This window comes from Lontra canadensis, unplaced genomic scaffold, assembly GCF_010015895.1.
Source record: "Lontra canadensis isolate GAN:19392208 unplaced genomic scaffold, GSC_riverotter_1.0 scaffold49, whole genome shotgun sequence".
Lineage (NCBI taxonomy): Eukaryota > Metazoa > Chordata > Mammalia > Carnivora > Mustelidae > Lontra > Lontra canadensis.
This window is the reverse complement of record NW_022631043.1, coordinates 6,031,724-6,050,513: the sequence shown is the minus strand read 5'-3', so window position 1 is coordinate 6,050,513 and position 18,790 is coordinate 6,031,724. Positions and strand designations below refer to the sequence as shown.

Here is an 18,790-nt window from a genome sequence, read left to right as displayed (position 1 = left end):
ATTAGGAGTTAAGCAAGCCAGGGACAGGGGAAGCATCCAGAAGGAGGAAGAGTCACCTGCAAGGAGACAGCAGAGAAGTACGAGGGGCCCAGAGGGCGAGGGCACCTGCTGGAGCCCTGAGACCACAGGCAGCCGATGAGCAGGCAAAGCTGGAGAAGTGGCGGCCCCAGGAGGTCCTGCAGGCCAAGTTCTCCTAACACCTTGAGGCCTTGAAGGGCACAACCAGACCTCACTGGCTACGGTGTGAGGAACTGCGTGGATCAGAGAGCATCCTCATCGCAACGTAACAGGTCACTACAGAAGGACCGTGAATGACCCGAGTAACGCAGGAACGCGCGTGCAACGTGACTGTGCAGTAAGAGCAAGACACAAAACTGCATTATAAAATACAAACTCGATTTCATAAAATACATGGGCTCAAAAAGGGCTGGAAGGAGATACATTAAAAATATTAACAGTGACTCTAATACAGTAGCAAGATTACAAATGATGCTTATTCTTATAATTTCCTGGACTTCCAAAATTTTCCATAAAAATCAGTTCATATCCTACCTGTGTGAGAGCCTACCTGGTATGTTGCTGTAACCTAGAAATTTGTATCTGCATTTTACAAAGCAAAATCATCGTGCACAATAAAGTCTCTTTCCTATTTTGTAATTGGTACTATAAAATATTGGCAGAACACATGACAACTGGAATACAGCCTAAATCAGCTGTTTGGATACTGTGTCTATTTGCCTGTTTCCTAGATGACCAGTTCGCTGAATCCGCCCCCTGCAGACCTTGGAAGAGTACGCAGATAGTTACCTAAGGTCTACAAATCAACTGGAGACCAGAATATCTTCAAATTTAATTCCATGACAGTTTTGCCAAAGGAATGAGTATTTTTACAACTTCATCAATAAATTCCGTTGCTCATAGCTGCAAGCATACAGGGTTGAGGCTACAAATTAACGAAGCATCCCCATGACATATATTTTATCATTTATTCTCACCACTAAAAGAAGTCAGAGTGTACGAGAGACAATCTTGAGCCTGGTATAACAGAAGCTCAGAGGCAAACCCACTTGTGTCAAATACAACAGAGTAAAACTTCATCCAGACAACACCCGCGTCTGTCCTGTTCGCTCTCCTCCCCAGGGCCTGGCACGTAACAGGCATTTAATCTGTTGAGCTGAGCCCTAGTAGAAGAGTCTAGAGCCAAGCCAGGTCTGTTTGGCACCAAAAGCTATGCTCTTTTCAAGAACAGCTCATTTCCCCTCTTCGAGAAACAGGTGAACCCCACCGGTGACCGGCATTTTCACTGTCTTTCCTCTCAGTTGGGAAAATGTTTGCAGAGCTCAGATGATCAGTTTGCTAAGCCACCTGGGCAGCACTGATCACAGCTGAGTCGAAGACCCTGGGAGGGTGTGGAAAATTACTACTCATTCACTATGGGGTGTTGACTGATCCAATGTGTTTGGAGGGCAGTTCGCAGTGTTGATTAGTTTTAAGTTCTCATATCCTTTGAGACAGCAATTTCAACTCTAGCAATTTCTGCCACAGGAAGTTGTGAAGAGGTACAGAAAGACGAAGGTGGCAGAACCTTGAGAGCAGCACCGTCCATCAGAAAAAAAAACGGCTACAGAAACTATAGTGCAGCCATCCCATAGCAAATGCTTGTTAAAAAATGGGTACTGGAAAAGATTCTCAAAAAAAAAAAAAAAATTGCTAAGAGTGCATTTGCTATTTTGTATTAGAAAACACTAACAAAACTAAAAGGCTACATTTTAGTGTATCATGAAAAAGTTATGGTGGCCTATGACCAAACTATCAATAGCAGTGACTTCTAGAAGAAGAACTGTGGATGACTTTAACCCTACATCACCTGGAGTGCTGGAACTTTCTACAAGATGCCCGTGTTACTTTTAAAAGTATGGAGGGCAGGGGATTTTTCTTCTCACCATGTATGTGCGGCTTTAAAAATCAACACATTTACTATCGCCTTTGTTTACGCCTCTTTTATCGAGGTTGAACACACATTCGCCTAAATAAAATGCTCCGCCTTCATGAAGCCAACTGGTTCTCAGTTCCAAAAGCGTGTGGACCTGCCATGCATTTCTCATGCGATACAGGCTCAGTCAACACAGAAGAGCTGAAACCGAGGGTCTGACTCCTAGATTAAATCAAGAAACCAATGTCCTCCACAACTCACTTTGCAACAGAGTCCCAACAAACTAACATGCTGGACCTCTGGCCCGCTACGGCCATCACTGGAGTCCAGCTCCGGCTGGAGGCACAGACAGACATCTTACCTGCTGGACTTCATGGGCTGTTCGTACGGTGTCTGCTGAATGGCATACTCCTGGTACCCTCTCCGAGGCGCCAGGTCAGCCGTGGTGGCCTCCGGGTTGGAAGCACCTGTCTCCGGGGGCCCGGCCTCCACTGGAACGATCTTGGTAGCACCTGAGACGAAGGTACAAGGCGCCCCGCATTAAAGAGGCGCCACGGGGGGCTCTGACACCCCCCCCCACACACACACAGGAGCCCAGTCCCAGAAGTATGTGTCTTCACAATGTGGTGCCCTGGCAAGGTAGGGGTTTTCCTGCAGTTCACACATTTAACTTCTGTGTCTGTGTCTGTGTGTGTTTGTGGAGGGGAAGGGCAAGGGAATCTAGCAGAACATCCTTCTGGGCCTCCTGAATGGCGCAGTTGGTTGAGCGTCCGACTCTCGGTTTCGGCTCAGGTCACGATCTCAGGGTGGTGAGACAGAGCCCTGCATAGGGCTCTGCACTCAGCATGGAGTCTGCTTCAGATTCACCCCTCCTGCCCCCTCTCTAAAGTAAATAAATAAATCTTTAAAACAAACAAACAAACAAAAATCCTCTGTGGTAACTGTCACTTGATCTATTAAGAAAAAAAACACAGAAGACGGGGACATACATATACCTGTTTACTCCCAGGTTTTCCACAGGATCACCTGTGTCCCACTTTGAGTAAATGGAAAACTGCATCACAAAATTACGGAGCCGTGGCTTCAGCTGTGAACAGGAATCCCAGCTGCCAGGGGTCCAGTCCCACATATGACATGACCTTACCATCGGGGGGTGGGGGGCCTGTTTCTGCCCTAGCAGATGAAGGGTGTGGAGTGGAAAAACTCAAAGGTCCCGCTGCTTATACTTCTAGGATGCAAATGATCGAAGACCTTGTATAGCAGTGGACATAAGCACACACACGTGCATCAAAGCAAAGGCTCCAATCTACCCCATTTCTAGAATAGCAGAGGAATCAATTACACATTTGCCCCCACCTACAGAAAGCTCAAAGGACTGCCATCAATTTTAAAGACATTACTGCTAACCTCTAGAGATGGCAAAGAACAACAGCCACTCCCGCTCCAAGGTTTTGCTTCCTGGGCCAACACCACCCTGAGGTAAGCTGAGGCAGACACAGCAACTTTCCAGAAAGTTCTAGACACGTGTTTTTCCATGCCTTATTTCCTACTGATCATCCTACTCTGCACTGAGGTATAAAGAGGCACTCACCGGCATTTCCACTTTGAATAAGGAGTGACTACTATTATCATCGACAAGAGGTGCTTCAAAGGCTGTAGCTGCTCTTAAAATCTTAAAACCCTGCACTTGATTTTAAATATTATTTGACAACTATCACACCAAGTGGATAGGAAAAAAACCATCATATTACTTTGTAACCCGCTATCATAAACTGCTTTTTGTCTAAAGTATCCCTTCCCGAAAGACCTTTTTTTAAAAAGGTAGTATAATATCTCCACTCTATTTTATGTGAGAAGAAAGGGAGACCAAAGTCTCCAATATTCTAAATATGTGATGAGTCTACTAAAGATGGGCAGAGGGACCATGAGAGTGCGGGTTCTGGGGACCGGGGGCATCCGTCTGGTCGGAGCGGGTCTGTCTCCCACAGGGGCCCCACCGCCAAGGGCAGTAAGCACCCCCGGGACAGGGGCTGGGCCAGGGGAGCAGAGGAAAGAAACGTGCCGATCGGGCCTATGGCAGCAACAGGACCCCCCCGCCCCCGCACCTCAGACGCTATCCGCAACAGGCCTGCAGGAACGGGCCCGCCATGGTGTCACACAAATGGGTAGCCAGTGCGGGACCCCATCGGTGAGCCAGCTGCCCGGGACCACAGGGTCCAAACTGTCAGGCTGCCTAATACAGACTCATTAAAAGATGCCTCTTTTGCCCCTTCCTGCTTGCTGTGGTCACCTGGAATGGCTTCGTGGGCCGTTAAAACCACACTTATGATGGGTTTCTTCACTCCAGAAACTTGCCCGGCCTCCTTTCCTGAGGGGATCTTCTGGACTTTCTCTGTCCTCTGTGTCCGCGGCCTCCTGGGGTTCTTTTCTCGATCATCTTCCTTATACTTCCTTTCCAGTTCAAGATCAGATTCATCACCTAAAGAGCAGACAGTACCTAGATGCATCAAGTGTCCTTTTAGATCAGTGACAGAACTGGAGATTGCACATGATCTTTTCATGGGACAGTAGAAGACATACCTACATGTAATATATACACAGCGGTCCTCACTGCTGTGAGGGCCTCTCACTTTCAGCATTGTCTTTGGATCTTTGGGCTCTCGTCTGATTCAGTAAGTAGTTCCCGCAGGGCGGCCAAGGGCCACCATCGGGGCATTGCCACAGCAGGCATAATTCTGCACCTGGGTCTCTCGAAGCCTGCCAGATCGCGGAGCCACCACGGAAGATATGGTCTCTGAGATTTACAGCCCAGGAAGAACCATTCAAGCCACAACCACTAGCTACCTTCCACGGTGGCTATAAAGGCTGATAAGGTACAGACACAGACCCCATCCTTACAAGCCCTGCAGTCTGGTGGGAGAGACGGGCAAGGACAGTCAGCTGTGCACCAACAGAAATGAGGAGCGACGGAAGAATCAAAAACCATCGGTTCTGCATGCTGCATAGCAACAGCTTCACAGAGACGCGGAGAGGTAAACATAAAACTGGGGCAGGGAGTAACAGCCCACTCTTAGAGGGCCCGAGGGCCCCGGAGAGCCGGGGACCCTCCATCCCTGACCGCAGTGCTCACGGACACCAGGCTAGTAACGTGGGTGGGCAAAGCCGCTGAGTGGGGCTCCAGGGACAGAGCACAGGCCCCAGTGCCAGTCGGGGATGCCCTGTCAGGGCTGAGGACAAAGTCACTGGATCTCTTGATTGTTCAAAGAGGACAGAAAATCCAAACTATTTTTTTTTTAATGAAACCTTCTGATTTTTCAAGGTTGACACTCAACTAAAAAAATCTTAAAACAATGGGAGAGCCAAGCACAACATGTGTGACGCTGCCCTGACCCACAGCCCTCCCTGGCCGCTGTGGGAAGCAGGAGTGAGCCACTGGAACATGTTATGTGGGAGAGGGGCAACCCTACATCCATGCTTCGAACCCGTGCCACCAGTGGGGAGGATGAACTGAGTGTGTTCAAAAGACATCAACACACAAAAGAATGGATGTGTCAGCTACAGAAGGAACAATGCTAATCTAACTTCACATGGCTAGACGTGGCAGTGGCCTGAAGGCTAAGAAACACTCCAAGACCAGAAAGGGAAGAATACAAGTGCAAGTGATCCCTTGAATGCCAGCTGCTCCAGACTCCGAAGGAAATACAGGGGAGGAGGGAGAAAGGCGTTTTCTGTCTTAGAATCACAACCACAAACCTGAAAGAAACTGCCCAAGAGTCACCTTTTTGGAACATCAGACAAGCAGAAGGAACCATTTATTACAGTGCAGTGGGGGACACGCAGCTGGGCAGACGGACAGTGGGGTTCAGAGAGCACTGGCGGGGAGGGGGGTGCATCGTACAGGTCAAGTTGGAACCGCGCAGCAATAAGGCAGAAGCTAAAGACTGGAGAAACCAAAGGGAGAGTGCCTGGGGCAACTCGGGAAGTCTGTGCTTGCCAAGATTCAGGTCTGCCTCCTGCCAGACCCACACAATAACGGACCAACTCCTGGGGTGGGGACAAGATAAAATGAAGAAGCACAAATTCTCTGGGAGGCCTCCTGGTGGGAGGAAGGCTCTCTCAAGATGAGGCTAGGAAAACAAGTGGCTAATGGGGAGGATTGATCAAAACATACACTAACATTCTGTGTTCTACCGATGACGTCTTCTGGTGCTTGTCTCCGTAATGAGGGGGTGCCTGCAACATATGCAGACCAGGTGGAAACAGTCTTAGAGAATTTAATTGCTGGAAAAGGTCCTTAGGCAATCAGTGTGAGCATGAAATATGTTAACACTGAACTGAATAGAAAAATTAGCAGATGAGAGCATGAATCAGATGGACTGTGCATTACTACTCTCCAAGGCCAAAGGGGAAAGTCAAGGACCACCAGACAGGTCCATCCTTTGAGGAACATGACAAGTCCTACAGGGCTAAAGAACAGGGAAAAACAAGTGACCTGCAAAGTCGTCACTAGGGCTCACATTCTGTGAGGCTGGATTTGCACTATGCCTAATGGGGGGATTTTTTTACATCATGTTGTGGTGACTATATTAAAAACATCTCAAGAAGTCTACACATTGCTTGAATCACAGAATTCTTTATGGGTCCTAGACAATGGGTGGTACGCACGCAGAAGCACTTATAGTAGAATATACTGGACGCTCTGAAGAGGTAGAAACAACACGTCGAGGGATTCTTTTTTGCTTTTAAAATGACGTTCCACTTTAAAAAAGAACTCACTCAGGTATACAATTCAGTATGTGGGCGACACAGCAGGAATAGAAACGTTCACATTAAAAAGAAAAGAAAAAAAACCAGGGCCCTGAGAATTTGAGCTTGCCGTGAGCTGAACCCGGGTTAAAGCCAGACGCATGCATACGGCGGCAGCCCGCGGCGGCAGCAGGGATCTCACAGCCAGGCCCTGGACAAACGGGACCCCGACCTTGCTGTAGGCATCGGATGTCAGTTAGGAAGGCGCTGAAAAGCAGGCTGTGTGAGGGTGGTGGACGGGAGCAAGAAAGGTCTGGAAGAGCCTAAGCTGTCCCAGGGTGGAGAAGAGGAGACGGGGTGAGAATGCCACCTCTCCGCCCACAGGGCTCACGCTTCGGCCACCGAACCCACTGCCGGTGCCCGTGCCTCCTCAAGGGTGATGCAGTCCGGCTGCAGGGACAGAGAACGCTGCCGGTCCCAGCCCACACCCCCCACACCCACCGGCAGCTGGGGCTACAGACCCTTGGTGCACTGAATGGGGTCAAGCTGAAAGCGGCCAGGGGGCTTCTGGGAGCAGTTTTCCTCCCTAAGAAGAAAGAAACCCCCCTCTTCTTCAACCGGACTTTACCATGTCCACTGCTCGGAACTGAGATAAACACCCAGAAACTACAAGAGATCAAAGTGAAAGACGAGTCAATGCCTTGAGGGTCTCAAAGGGAAAGGCGGACCCCAGGATCCTGAAGGCAGCTACACCACTGAACGCACCCGGGAACTGCCGGTCCTGAGACCCCGTTACCCAAAAGAACAGCCATCCTCATGCTCAAACACACGTGCCGCTGGTGTCTCTGCTACGTTGTCCTGACTATCACACTCTCCAAAGCACTCTAGGGCCTGACCCAAGGGTGTGTCAGTTCAAAACTGAAACATGCCCCTGTCCCGGCCCCCTTTAAAGCCCTTCCATGGCCTCCCTCCCATCTCCATAAGGAGAAAGGACTAGATAAAGTCCTCTGGGGATCTGCCATAAATCCTCTCTCCCAGGACCCCTGACCCATCAAGAGAAAGCCTCCCACACACGTGCCCACCACTACTCATCTGCTCACTCCCTGGGGCTAGAACAACCCTGGATGACAAGCTGACCAAACACCCAGGACATTCACCTTGCACACAACACCCTCACCCCCACGTACCCTGCCTTTCCAAAAGACAAACACACACACGTGGATTTACGCACGCACACACATGTGCCAACAGATCACCGTATCAATGGCTGGGCTTCTCACGCTGCTTTGCAATTTTCTATTCAGACTCCTCACCATGCCGTGATGTCCTGGAGGGTGGGCCCACGTCTTCGCGTTATTTGCACGCCTAGCACAAGCCTGGAGCAGAGAAAGGGCCGTCCTAGGTGACAAGACCTGCTGTGCTCTGCTCAGAGAAACCCAGCTGCAACCAGTGGGCACAAGTCATGATGGGTTTTAGCCAGAGAAAGAAATTTCCAGCAGTGAGAGCTGTCCAAGGAGAAATGGGTAGTCTTTAGTGATGCATCTCCAAAGACAGTTTTCAAGGAAGCTTCGGGTCCCGTCTGTGACGCTGTGGGAAGACTGCACCACCTGGGAGTCAGACTGGGCAGCCTCTGCGTCTCTGAACTCTCGGCTGACTCACAGGGAGATGGCGCTTCGCTGGAGGAGCCTGGCCGTGGAAAGCACAGGGGCGGGGACAAGAGAGGCCGGGGGAATGAGCAATAGGGGACAGTAAAGGGAAACTCTGAGCAAGACACTGGGCGACAGACCACTCTGCACCTCCCTCCCTCCCGGACGGCCTGAGAGTCCAGTTCATGCTTTGTGCGGTCCTGAATCCCCCCCCACACACACACAGAAATGCCAGTGAGGCTCTGGCTGTGTCCCCTCGGCCCCTGCCCCCTTCCGGCAGCAGCTCCAGGGGACAGCTCACACTGACCATGCCCTCCAGCATCCCACCTCTGCTGCACACGGCACCCTTCGGGGTCCCCGCTGAGCCCAGAAGTGAAGACAGCTCAATATGATGGGGGCCGAGCCTCCATCAATGAGGGATGGGAGCCAGCACATAACCGCTCTGGGCTCCTGACTTGGGGGGACACGTCTGAAGTCATTCTGAAGCTTCAGGATCCTCAAAGAGTCAAACCTCTGCTGATGGCAGCCATGAGCCAATAACGCAGCCTCTGCTCTCCTCCCTTCCTGTCTCATCTCCCTACTCCTTCACTCCTGCCTCCTGGGATCACCCAGAAACTGTCCACAGCGACGGCTACATCCAGGGGAACAGATGCTAAGACGCCTTCCATTAAAGACTGACCCAGGGGTGCCTGGGTGGCTCAGTGAGTTAAAGCCTCTGCCTTCGGCTCAGGTCATGATCCCAGGGTCCTGGGATCAAGCCCCATGTCTGGGTCTCTGCTCAGCGGGGAGCCTGCTTCCTCCTCTCTCTTTCTCTGACTGCCTCTCTGCCTACTTGTGATCTTTGTCTGTCAAATAAATAAAGAAAATCTTTAAAAAAAGACTGCCCCAAATACACAACCTGCCTCGATTCTCCGTGGCCTCATGCAACGTGGAACCACAGCCCATTCAGCTGCACTCCCTTCTCCAGAGCTTCTGCAGTCTCCGTGCAAATTTTTCCCACTGACTCAGGCACCACGTGGCAAGCACTGTCCTCAGCAGCCTTGGAAATGATTCTTGGAGATGGTGTGACCTGGTCCCTTCAGCAAGGGAGCACCACGGATAGAACAAAGCTCCCACGGGAAAAGCAGCATGTGCGTTCAGGGAGCAGCAAATCATTCCAGGTAGAACATGAAGCGTGAGAGCTGAGAGCTGAGAGCTGAGAGGGTGAAGACAGACAGGCAGACACAGCCCACAGTGACCCTCAACGCCACCCAGAGACTCTGGGCTACAAACATAGGCATCGACGCAGAGAAATGAGGGGTCGTCTACAGCGCTCCTGCGAGCCAAGCTCCTGACAGTCCCCCGGGCTCTCCCACAGCCGGCACGACTACCGACTACCGAGTCTTCATGCCCCGCCGTGGCAGGAGCACACAGTAGGTGCTCAACATCTGTCCCTGGAAAGGAGGGAGAATGGAGGGAAAGGGGGAAGAGCTAAAGAAAAGCCTTGCTGGTGATTTTGTGCTCATTCCCACATGGACACCTGACCAGCTCTGCTTGCGCCTGAATTTCCCTGCAGCCTCACCGGACCCATCTCTGTACTCTTCGAAGACGTCTCTTCTCTACTGAAAGGTCTCGTGGGCTCAGCCCCCAGGTCCTGCCGGTGTGCGCTTTCCCGAGGCTTGCTGATCGCACCTGCCCAGACACACTGTAGATACTCGCCTGCTTCTGCTGAGTTACTGACTTTTTTAAACTTTCCACCTCATCCCAGCTAACACCTGAATTCCTCTTGGTTTCTTTTTCCATCCGAAATCTAACAGCTCCGCGGCGGGTGCCGGTGTGTGCCCTGCACAAGGCTGCTGGTGAGCCACAAAGGGCCCGCTGGAGGACACAGGACAGAGGTGGTGGGGACATCCAGCACCCCAGTGTCAGGGGGACTGGGGCCAGACTCCACCCGACCACTTCCAGTGGGACCACCTCCATAAAATCCCTCAGAAAAAAATAAAATAATGGCATGGGCCCCAGAGACGGCTTTGAAGATGAAATGACACAGTTCACATGCAAGTCCCCACACACATTAAACACCCATCACCTCCACCCTGTCCTGGGAACACCTGGGACACGGTCCCATGCCCTCAAGACTCCTCTCACCCACCTGCCTTCACAGTCCACCCTGACGACACGGTCTGAGTCAGCTCGGGAGGCTGCCACAGATCGCCACAGACCAGGGGCTTGCAAACAGCAGAGTCTGTTCCCTATGGCTCTGGAGGCTGGAATTCCGGAACTGAGGCAGACCTGGGGCCAGGAGAGAGTCGGCTTCCCGGTTCTCGGCACCTTCTTGTATGTCCTCACGTGGAGGAGGGGGTGAGGGGGTACCTGGGGCCTCATTCACGAGGGCTCTGCCCTCCAGACCCAATCATCTCCCAAACAGTCCTCCTTTTGATACCATCATCTTGGGGATCAGGATTTCAGCACAGGAATCTGTGCCAGAGGAGGAAGGGGCCTGGGGACACAAACACTGAGACCACAGCAGGCTCCTATAGAAGAAACAGAGTCGGTAGCCAGAGGCGATCCTGAGGCACAAGCCTCCCCAGCCCTGTCCCCTCGTCATCTGTTGGTCTGTCCTTCTGATGTCCCTCTCAGAACAGGTTCTGTCCGGGACAAAAGCTCAGCTCTCCGTGGAGAGCAATGGTAGGGAGACCCTTACCCACGCATCCCTGCAAGGAACACAGCCCTCCTCCTCTGCTCAGAGGACCTGAATCCTTCCCAAGATATCCTGCTTTGGATTCGGCTTTGCTTTTAAGACGTTTAACACCCCTGCCATACCAAGTGAGCAAATACCTAACACAACTTGCTCCGCCAGCATTAGCAACAATTACAATTTAAAACGTCTTGGGCAATGACACAGCAGGAGGCCAAGAAAGCAACAGCAAAGAAAGTCCAGGGACCACCTCGGAGTCAGTGATCCTAAAGGTGGAGGGGCAGATGGTGGCAGAGAGTCACTGCACAGCTGTCTGTCCTCAGGCCGTTACCACCACACCCCCAACTCAAAGGCAAGCGGTCTATGCGGGCAACTGGTCTGGAAACACAGACCTCTCCCTATTCCCCACAGACGGCTTGAGGTGACCTGCCGGGAACTGTCTGGCCCGGACACGCGTGAGAGCCCCCTGAGCTCTGACTTACTAAGTTGGCTTTAAAAAATAAACCATAGGCAGTCTCGACTATCTCAACCATGGCCACCACGCACAAACCCACTGCCGCGAGCCTTCCAGGAAACGCAGGGTGAAATGTGTTGTGCAGACAGCCACACTCCGGGGTGACCAGACCGGCCCCTCTTCACCTCGGGCAAAGGTGACAACAGAAGAGAAGCACGGCATGACGCACACCTGAGCGTCTCCCTGCCTCCCCCTAAGGCTGCTGCTGCTCAAGTCTCCCGTCTCCCTCCACTCCAGCCTCCTCCCCAGAGCTTCTGGATGGGACATGCATGGCAATTCTGCAGCAAGGCGGTGGCGGGTGGGGGTTGTCTGGTGTCCAGTCTGTGGCAGTAATAATCGGCACTGACCTCCTAAGGACCCTCCCCTGCGAAGTCCCGGCCCTCTGTCCACATCTACCACCCAAACTCTCCCACGACTGTCTGTCCTTTGGCCACGCTCACTCCAGACACAACACTATTGGAACCCGAGGCCAATTAAACCGCCAGGCTCTGCGGCCACGTTCACTGTTATTTCCACTTGGCTCTCCTTGGCTATGACTCTGAAGGGCCAAGACAACTGTGGGTCTGACTACAAAGCCTGTCTCTCCAGTTTGCCAGCCTGCTTGCCGGTTACCCTCCTCGCTCTGGTTAAGTATTCATGTCAAGCACTGCTCTTCTGAAAACAGAATTTCTCTATAATAGCAAGTTCAACAGTAATTTTCTACCACTTAATAAAACATTCTCTTTGTAAACTGACGTCTCACTCTCCTCCTACTTCCAGATCTTTTCAGGGTCCATCCTTCTTAAATCAAACATCATTTTGCACAAAAGAAATAAATATTTCCTTCATATTATCAAAGAACTAAGGATGTACTGGTTCTCTACTAGTCACGGTTCATTCCACAGACCCTTATGGAGGGCCAGGCATCGTCCTAGGCGTTGGGGACACTGTGCACACCAGACAGAGAAAGATCCATGTTTCCTGGAATGTACTGCTAGTAGGGACATTCAGTATCTTTAAAACATGATAAACAGGTAAATTACATAGTATGTTAGAAGATAATCGGGCACTTGGAAGCTGGGCAGGTCCAAATGTTCAGTGTGGACTGGAGTGCTCTAGTTCCCATCTAACAAACACAACTCACACAATCATTTCCTACTGATGAGGACAGTCACTGTGATGTGGCTTATTTACTTACTTGATGGCTCGGTCGTGTCTGGTCCCTGCAGTGATGGGAGTGCCGTGAAGCACAGCAGGGTTTAGTCCACTTTGCAGGAAACCTAGGGACTCGATCAAGTGGTGAGCCGCCAGGACCTCACACTTCAGCAGGTGGGAAAGTCAGCCTTTCATTAAACAGAGAATGAATGGAGGCCCCTTGGGTGCCTGGCTGTGGGGACCCAGGGAAGAAGCAGGCCCACTCTTACCCCCAGAGAGCTCTGGAGCTCACCCACAGACCACTGCCCCAACCCTTAGCATGCTACACATGTCACCCCCTCCTTCGGTCCCCGGGAGCTTATGAAGTTGCTCTGTCCCTCAGCCCGTCCTAAAGATCAGGCTCAGTGAGGGGGAGAGGCAACAGGACTGAGAGACCCTCCCCGGTAGGCGGCAGACCCAACATCACACCCGCGTCCGTCTGTGTTAGAGCGAGGGCTTCCCACTGCCCCCTCCTGCCTCTGCTGGGCACAGGAGAGAAGTTTACACTGAGTCCACATACAGGACCCACCTGAACCCCCAGGCTCCATGGCTGAGAGGACAGATGGCCCAGAAGTGATCTGCATTGCCACCACTCTGCTCTGTCCCCGGGGAAAGCAGCTGGGTGACAGGCGCTCACGTACCTCGGCACACAAACACTGCCCCTGAACAACTTCTTTCCTCTAGCCCACTGCCCTCTAACAGGGGTCGTCGATGCAGAAGGCCAAGGGGGGGCAGGCTGGCATTGCTCAGGGTACCTTCTGTCGAGGCCCTGCGGGCAGCAAGAGGCCATCTGCTCCCAACAGCCGCCCGTGCCCCCCACCTGCCTGCCAGACTAAGACCCACTGCGCTATCGGCCACACAGCTGGCCACCCTGATCGCCACACCAGCCCCCTGCACCCGGGGCCGAGCACTTACAATCCCACCATGGCTGGTCAGTGGCATGCCCAGCGCTCCTGCTCTGCAGCCGGCTCCCTGCCGGGGAGAGGCAACTCTTGGGCAGTGAAGAAAACCAGAGTCTGGGTTTCAGTCACACAGGGAAAGGCCGACATGTTCCCTGCACTGAGACAAACGAAGGTCTCTGGCAATACACAAGGCGAACTACAGGTGGCTCTTTGGTGACGGCAGGATGCTGACACCAGGCTGACACCGACGACGCTGGGATAACCCACTCAGCCTTGTTTCAGAGACTGCCAGCTGACCCCCTGGGCCTACACAGCGTGCCTGATGAGGAGAGGCCGGCCAGCCGGTGTCTCTGAACGAACAGCAGCCCGTGTGGAAAACAAAGCTGTTGGCGGCAGCTGGGGGAAGGGAGCGCCCGGGCCACCCCTCAAGGCTTCTACACGCTCTTCTTAAGGGAAACCATCGTCCAAATATCTTGCTTTGTGTGATAATTACACAATTACGGGTGATGATTACACAATTAATTCTAAAGTAGTATTCTGTCTTCAAATTGTACTAGAAGCCTAAAATAACTCCACTGAGCTCTAGAAAAGGCCCCTGATCCAGCAGAAAACGGGATGTGATTTCGGTGAGATGGACAACGGAAACCTGCCTGAGGGAGGGGCCCGAGGTCACCCACTTCACACCATGTCACGTCACGGAATCCCAGTGTGACCCTCACTGCGTGAGGAGGGCACTTCTGCGATGCTTTTAGCCCCAGAACACTTTTCAACTGAATCATTTAAGCAGTTTCAACATAAATAATCAATAAAGGGGTGTGACTTCTCTGGTTAAAGCGTCTGGGGTCCCCCTCGCCGTGCTGCCCCGCCCCCGACCCGTCCATCCTGAGCCGCAGGCACCTCTGAAAGGCCCCGGGAACAGCTTGAACAGTGGCGGCTGAGTGTGCACGAGGCCGGGCCGGGTCAACTACACTCCAACCAGATGGTGGCTGTGAGCGGCCACGGCAGAGGCCGGCTGTGAGCGGCGACGGTCCGACGGTCCGGAGCTCTCTGAGCGGGCGGGCTGCACGTGCAGAGCGAGATGCTGCGAGCTCGAGCAGGGGAAGGCGGCTCGGCGAAGCACGCACAGTTGTCCCTCGGGACGCGTATGCAGCCGTGGGGCTGACACCCGCCTGGGGCTGGGCTTCCCGTGCCTCGAGTCTCAGTCCGCTGTGAACCCGGACAAGAGAGCTGCCCGAGCGCCGGCCTCCCGCAGCCCCCCACCCGTGCATTCCGCCGAATCACTGACATTCTGGGAACTACGACTTTTAATTTCTTGACGTCCGTGCGTTATTGCTCTTCAAGCCCAGCACACGATCAGAGCTCCTTACATTTCATCTCCTTTCAAGACGGAGTTTAAGAGCAATGGCACAGCACAAAGCAGAATGTGGAGCCTGCTGCAGAAGCACATGTTTACAGACCGGTGTGCGCGGCCTCAGGGCTGAGGACCCCGCTTCCCGCCCCACGTCTACGACCGGGCCTGGGGCCTGCGTAGGCAGGAAGGTGCTCGGACTACAAAACCAGAGGCAGAATCACTTCAGGGGTGGAGACCAAGCATCTGTTCCATTCTAAGGGCAATGAGCAAAAGCTCAGAGCCCCGCAGTGTTCTAGGAAGTCCCCTCGAGCCCCCCCACCTTCACCCAGCTGTGCGGCTCCCACAGGAGCTCCCCTGCCCTCGCGCCTCCCTGGGGTCTGGCCACTGGTGGCAGCAGCAGGAGACGGGGCAGGGGCGGTCCACCCCGGGTCCCCACCTGCTGACTCATCTGAGCTTGCTTCATGCTCTAACCCCCACTAGCCCTTGGAGCTCCGGGGACCGCTCCCCCCACTGCCTCTATACCCAGGGTGTTAGCAACATCTCGTGACCCCACCGTCCAGCTTCCCAGAGGACCTAAACCTTTAATATAGGATCCCCTTACTCAACCGTCAAGCTGCCAATTCAAGCACGCCATGTGCTTCCAGCCCACATCCATTAACCTCCAGTCACCCCCAGATGACTCCACTTCCCAACCCCCATCTCGTCGGCAGGTTGGCATGAGCCACGTTCCCAAGACCAACGGCCCCTATCCTAGCTTCCACTCATTTCATCTCCCAGCCTGCCTGTCCTGCTCCCCCTTAAAGGCACCCTCCTGCTCTCCCTGTCCCTCCGCACGCTCAGCAGCAGGGGCCTCGGGAACCTCTGCCCAGTGGATGCCCCATCCACTTGGGCCCTCAACAGAGGGTGGCCCCAAGCCTAGGGCTCCAATCCACGCAGATAACATCCCTGGGACACCCACAGTCCCCCAAAGTCCACATGCGACCAGAAGTAACAAGTCCTCTCTTCCCCAAACCTGCTTCTTCCTTGGGTTCTCAAGACTGGCAGGACCCATCCTCCACCCCGGCACCCCAGCCAACACCAACACCTGCTCCCACTCCCTCTCTCTTGCTTCCCACCCACTCCAACCTCTGCCCAGGCCCTGGCAATCAGAGCTCTCGAATATGGCCGCTTCCCTCTACTTCCAAGGCCACTGCTGAATTCAGATACGTGGACCCTCATCAAGACCACCACACCATGTCCCACTGACCACGTACAGCCAGGGAGCCTTAAGGGAGGCTGATGCCTCTGCCAGGGCTGGCACTCTCCTTCCCATCCCCTTCCCCACCCCTCCCCTCCACTTCCACCCCCCTCCTCAGAATCCAAGGCCCACGTGGCCTTCCAGCCTCAGCCCAAGTCATCCCTGACCATCACCCTGCCCTCCCAAGCTGCCTCCCCCGCAGCTTCTCCACGCACCCTTCAGAATTCGTTGTGACGTCGACAGGTGCTCCTCACACTTACCACGAAGTGCTAAGATTATTCTGCCCTGACCCGGAAGCTCTGAACAACTTTGCTGCACGAACTATCTTCCTTACTGTCACATCGCCAGCAACAACCACGTGCCCGGCAGTCGGACAGCGCCTACGCACTCAGCACTTCTCACGAATCATGAATGACCCATGGCAGAAGCTCAAAAATATTCCCATTTTCCTCAACCCCTAACCACACACCACACACACACACACACACACACACCCTTACCTCTGATGAGCTCCTCTGACTTTAAAAGAAAAACTAAACCCCTCTGATGAAAGATCTCCTTGTTCCTTGCTCCCCATCCCCTCCTGTCTCGGAGGGGATCCTCTGGGAGGGACACTGTTCCATTTTCCGACCCCACACTCGGCAGTGGTTTTGCGTTTGTATCGCTGAGTTCCCCACAGGCCTTCCAAAAGCCCCTACAGGTACTAACACTCTAGCTGGGCAGGCAGACTCGGCCAAGGGCAGGTGAAGAGTTAAGCGTACAGGCAATCAGACATTTGAAGAAATTAACTCATATGCACTCATTTATAATTAACGCTGCACTAATATCCTCAAGTACCTATTCTAAGTTGCCCAAGAACTAATTAAATCTCAGAACACCCCAGAGAGTAAAGTGTTATCAGCCACATTAATAAAAAGCTCAGAACAGTTGTCAGAACAGCAGACAGATAAGGGATTATATTCTGGGACTCTGGCACCAATTCACTCCACACTGCTAAGACAGCAGTTTCTGGAACTTATTAGCCCACGCTCATTCCATCGGACCTGCTGAATACACATCACTTTTGCTTTTGCGCGTCCCCTCAGGCCTTCTCCCATCATCCCGGCTGTCTTGCTCTGAAGGAAAGCCAGGCAAGCACCCGCTTCCGGCAGTGACCCCATGGAGTGACAGCCATGAAAAGAAGCACCTGAGGGACACGAGGCCTTTGTCTTCCATGCGACCCCTGTTCTCGCTACCTAACCGCACCTGCAGGCTTGTGCCCCAACCATCATGAAGGAAATGCCTATCTCACCTTCTCTCCACACACACAAATGCCAAGTCACCCTTAGACGTGGAGCTCGGGCCCCCTCCTCAGGAAGCCCACCAGGATGTACTCCACAGACACGTGGTCCTCTCCTGCCCCCGCTGCACGGGTTTGGCCCTTCTGCAAACTTCTGTTATCTATTCACCTCGCTGTGCCCCTTTCAGACACTCAGCTGCTCAAGGGAAGAGACTCACCTTACTCAACTCTGATCCCCGAACTCTGGCTGGGTACCCCACAATAGCACAAGCCCAGGAATCAGGAGAGAAAAAGAGACGAGAATCTGCCTGCTGTGGGGATCTCAGCCCTCAGCTTTAACCAGCCCCCTTGGCAGCCTGGAAGCACCAGGCACAGCAGTAAGGTGGCTGTAAAAGCTTCGGGCCGTGGGCCGTGGACCACCCATCCCAGTACTTCCTAGCAATCACAGGTTTTCACGGGAGAGTGCGCACTCCTTTTCAAATGGGGTCACAGGCATGGCAGCCCCCTGTCTTGAGAAAAAGCATCCATTAGAGTGAAAGCTCACTGTGCGATGGCCTCCATCACACCCTCTCAGGCCCTCCGCGCCAGGACACAGCAGGCAGCCCACCAAACTGCAGAGAGCAAGAACTGGGCTGCCCCCTCCGCCTCCTGACACGGAAGGACAGACGTCCCCCCCACCGTCACTAACAGCCAGCACGGCCCCCACTGGCCTCCAAGGTGTCGAACAAGGAAGCCCCCACTCAGAAGTCCAGCCGTACAGTCCTGCTTAGGTGGGATCTTATCCATTCCGCCCCCTCCCCCAGTCGCTGCAGCAGAAGGGTCTGAGCGCCCCGGTTACCCAAGGGACACAGCAAGGCGGGAGCAGAGAGATCGGGGTGCACGGGGTCAGATCTACCCCCGACTTCTGCGTCTCACACTGTGACACGTCATCCCCAACAGGACTGGAGGTTTTAGTTCAGAAGACTCTGGGCCAGGGCAGGGGGGCAAGGTGGAGGACCAGTAGCCAAGAAGACAGCCCAAGCCATATGACCAGGCGGGAGCTCAGAGGTCTAAGGGATTCGGGTAACGGCCAGCTGGCCTTGGACAACTCCCCTCACGTGCCACAGCCTCTTTCTCCTCCTCTGCAGTGAGATGGCGGCCCCACCCTGGCATCCGGCGGGAGGACCAGAAGAGCTCCTCGGCGCCCTGGCAGCGGCTGGCACAGCTGGGCACGCACGAAGGGGGCGCATCAGCATCGCCGTGGAGCCCAGCCAGGGCCGGTGAGCATCACGGTCCCGCTGACCCGAGTCTGGGATTCTGCAGACGCACGGAAGTGCTGGACTGGCTTGCCTC

General features: G+C 53.6%; 1 protein-coding gene across 1 annotated transcript in view; it reads right to left on the bottom strand.

The window, feature by feature from the left end:
- ZFAT (zinc finger and AT-hook domain containing) overlaps nucleotides 1-18,790 on the bottom strand; it is a 180,439-nt gene that overhangs the window by 109,594 nt on the left and 52,055 nt on the right. Inside the window, exons 4-5 of the mRNA XM_032873487.1 lie at nucleotides 4,224-4,412; nucleotides 2,295-2,445 (exon numbers count right to left, since the gene is read on the bottom strand). Of these exons, the coding sequence (XP_032729378.1) occupies nucleotides 2,295-2,445; nucleotides 4,224-4,412 (340 nt within the window). The remainder of the gene's footprint in view (nucleotides 1-2,294; nucleotides 2,446-4,223; nucleotides 4,413-18,790) is intronic.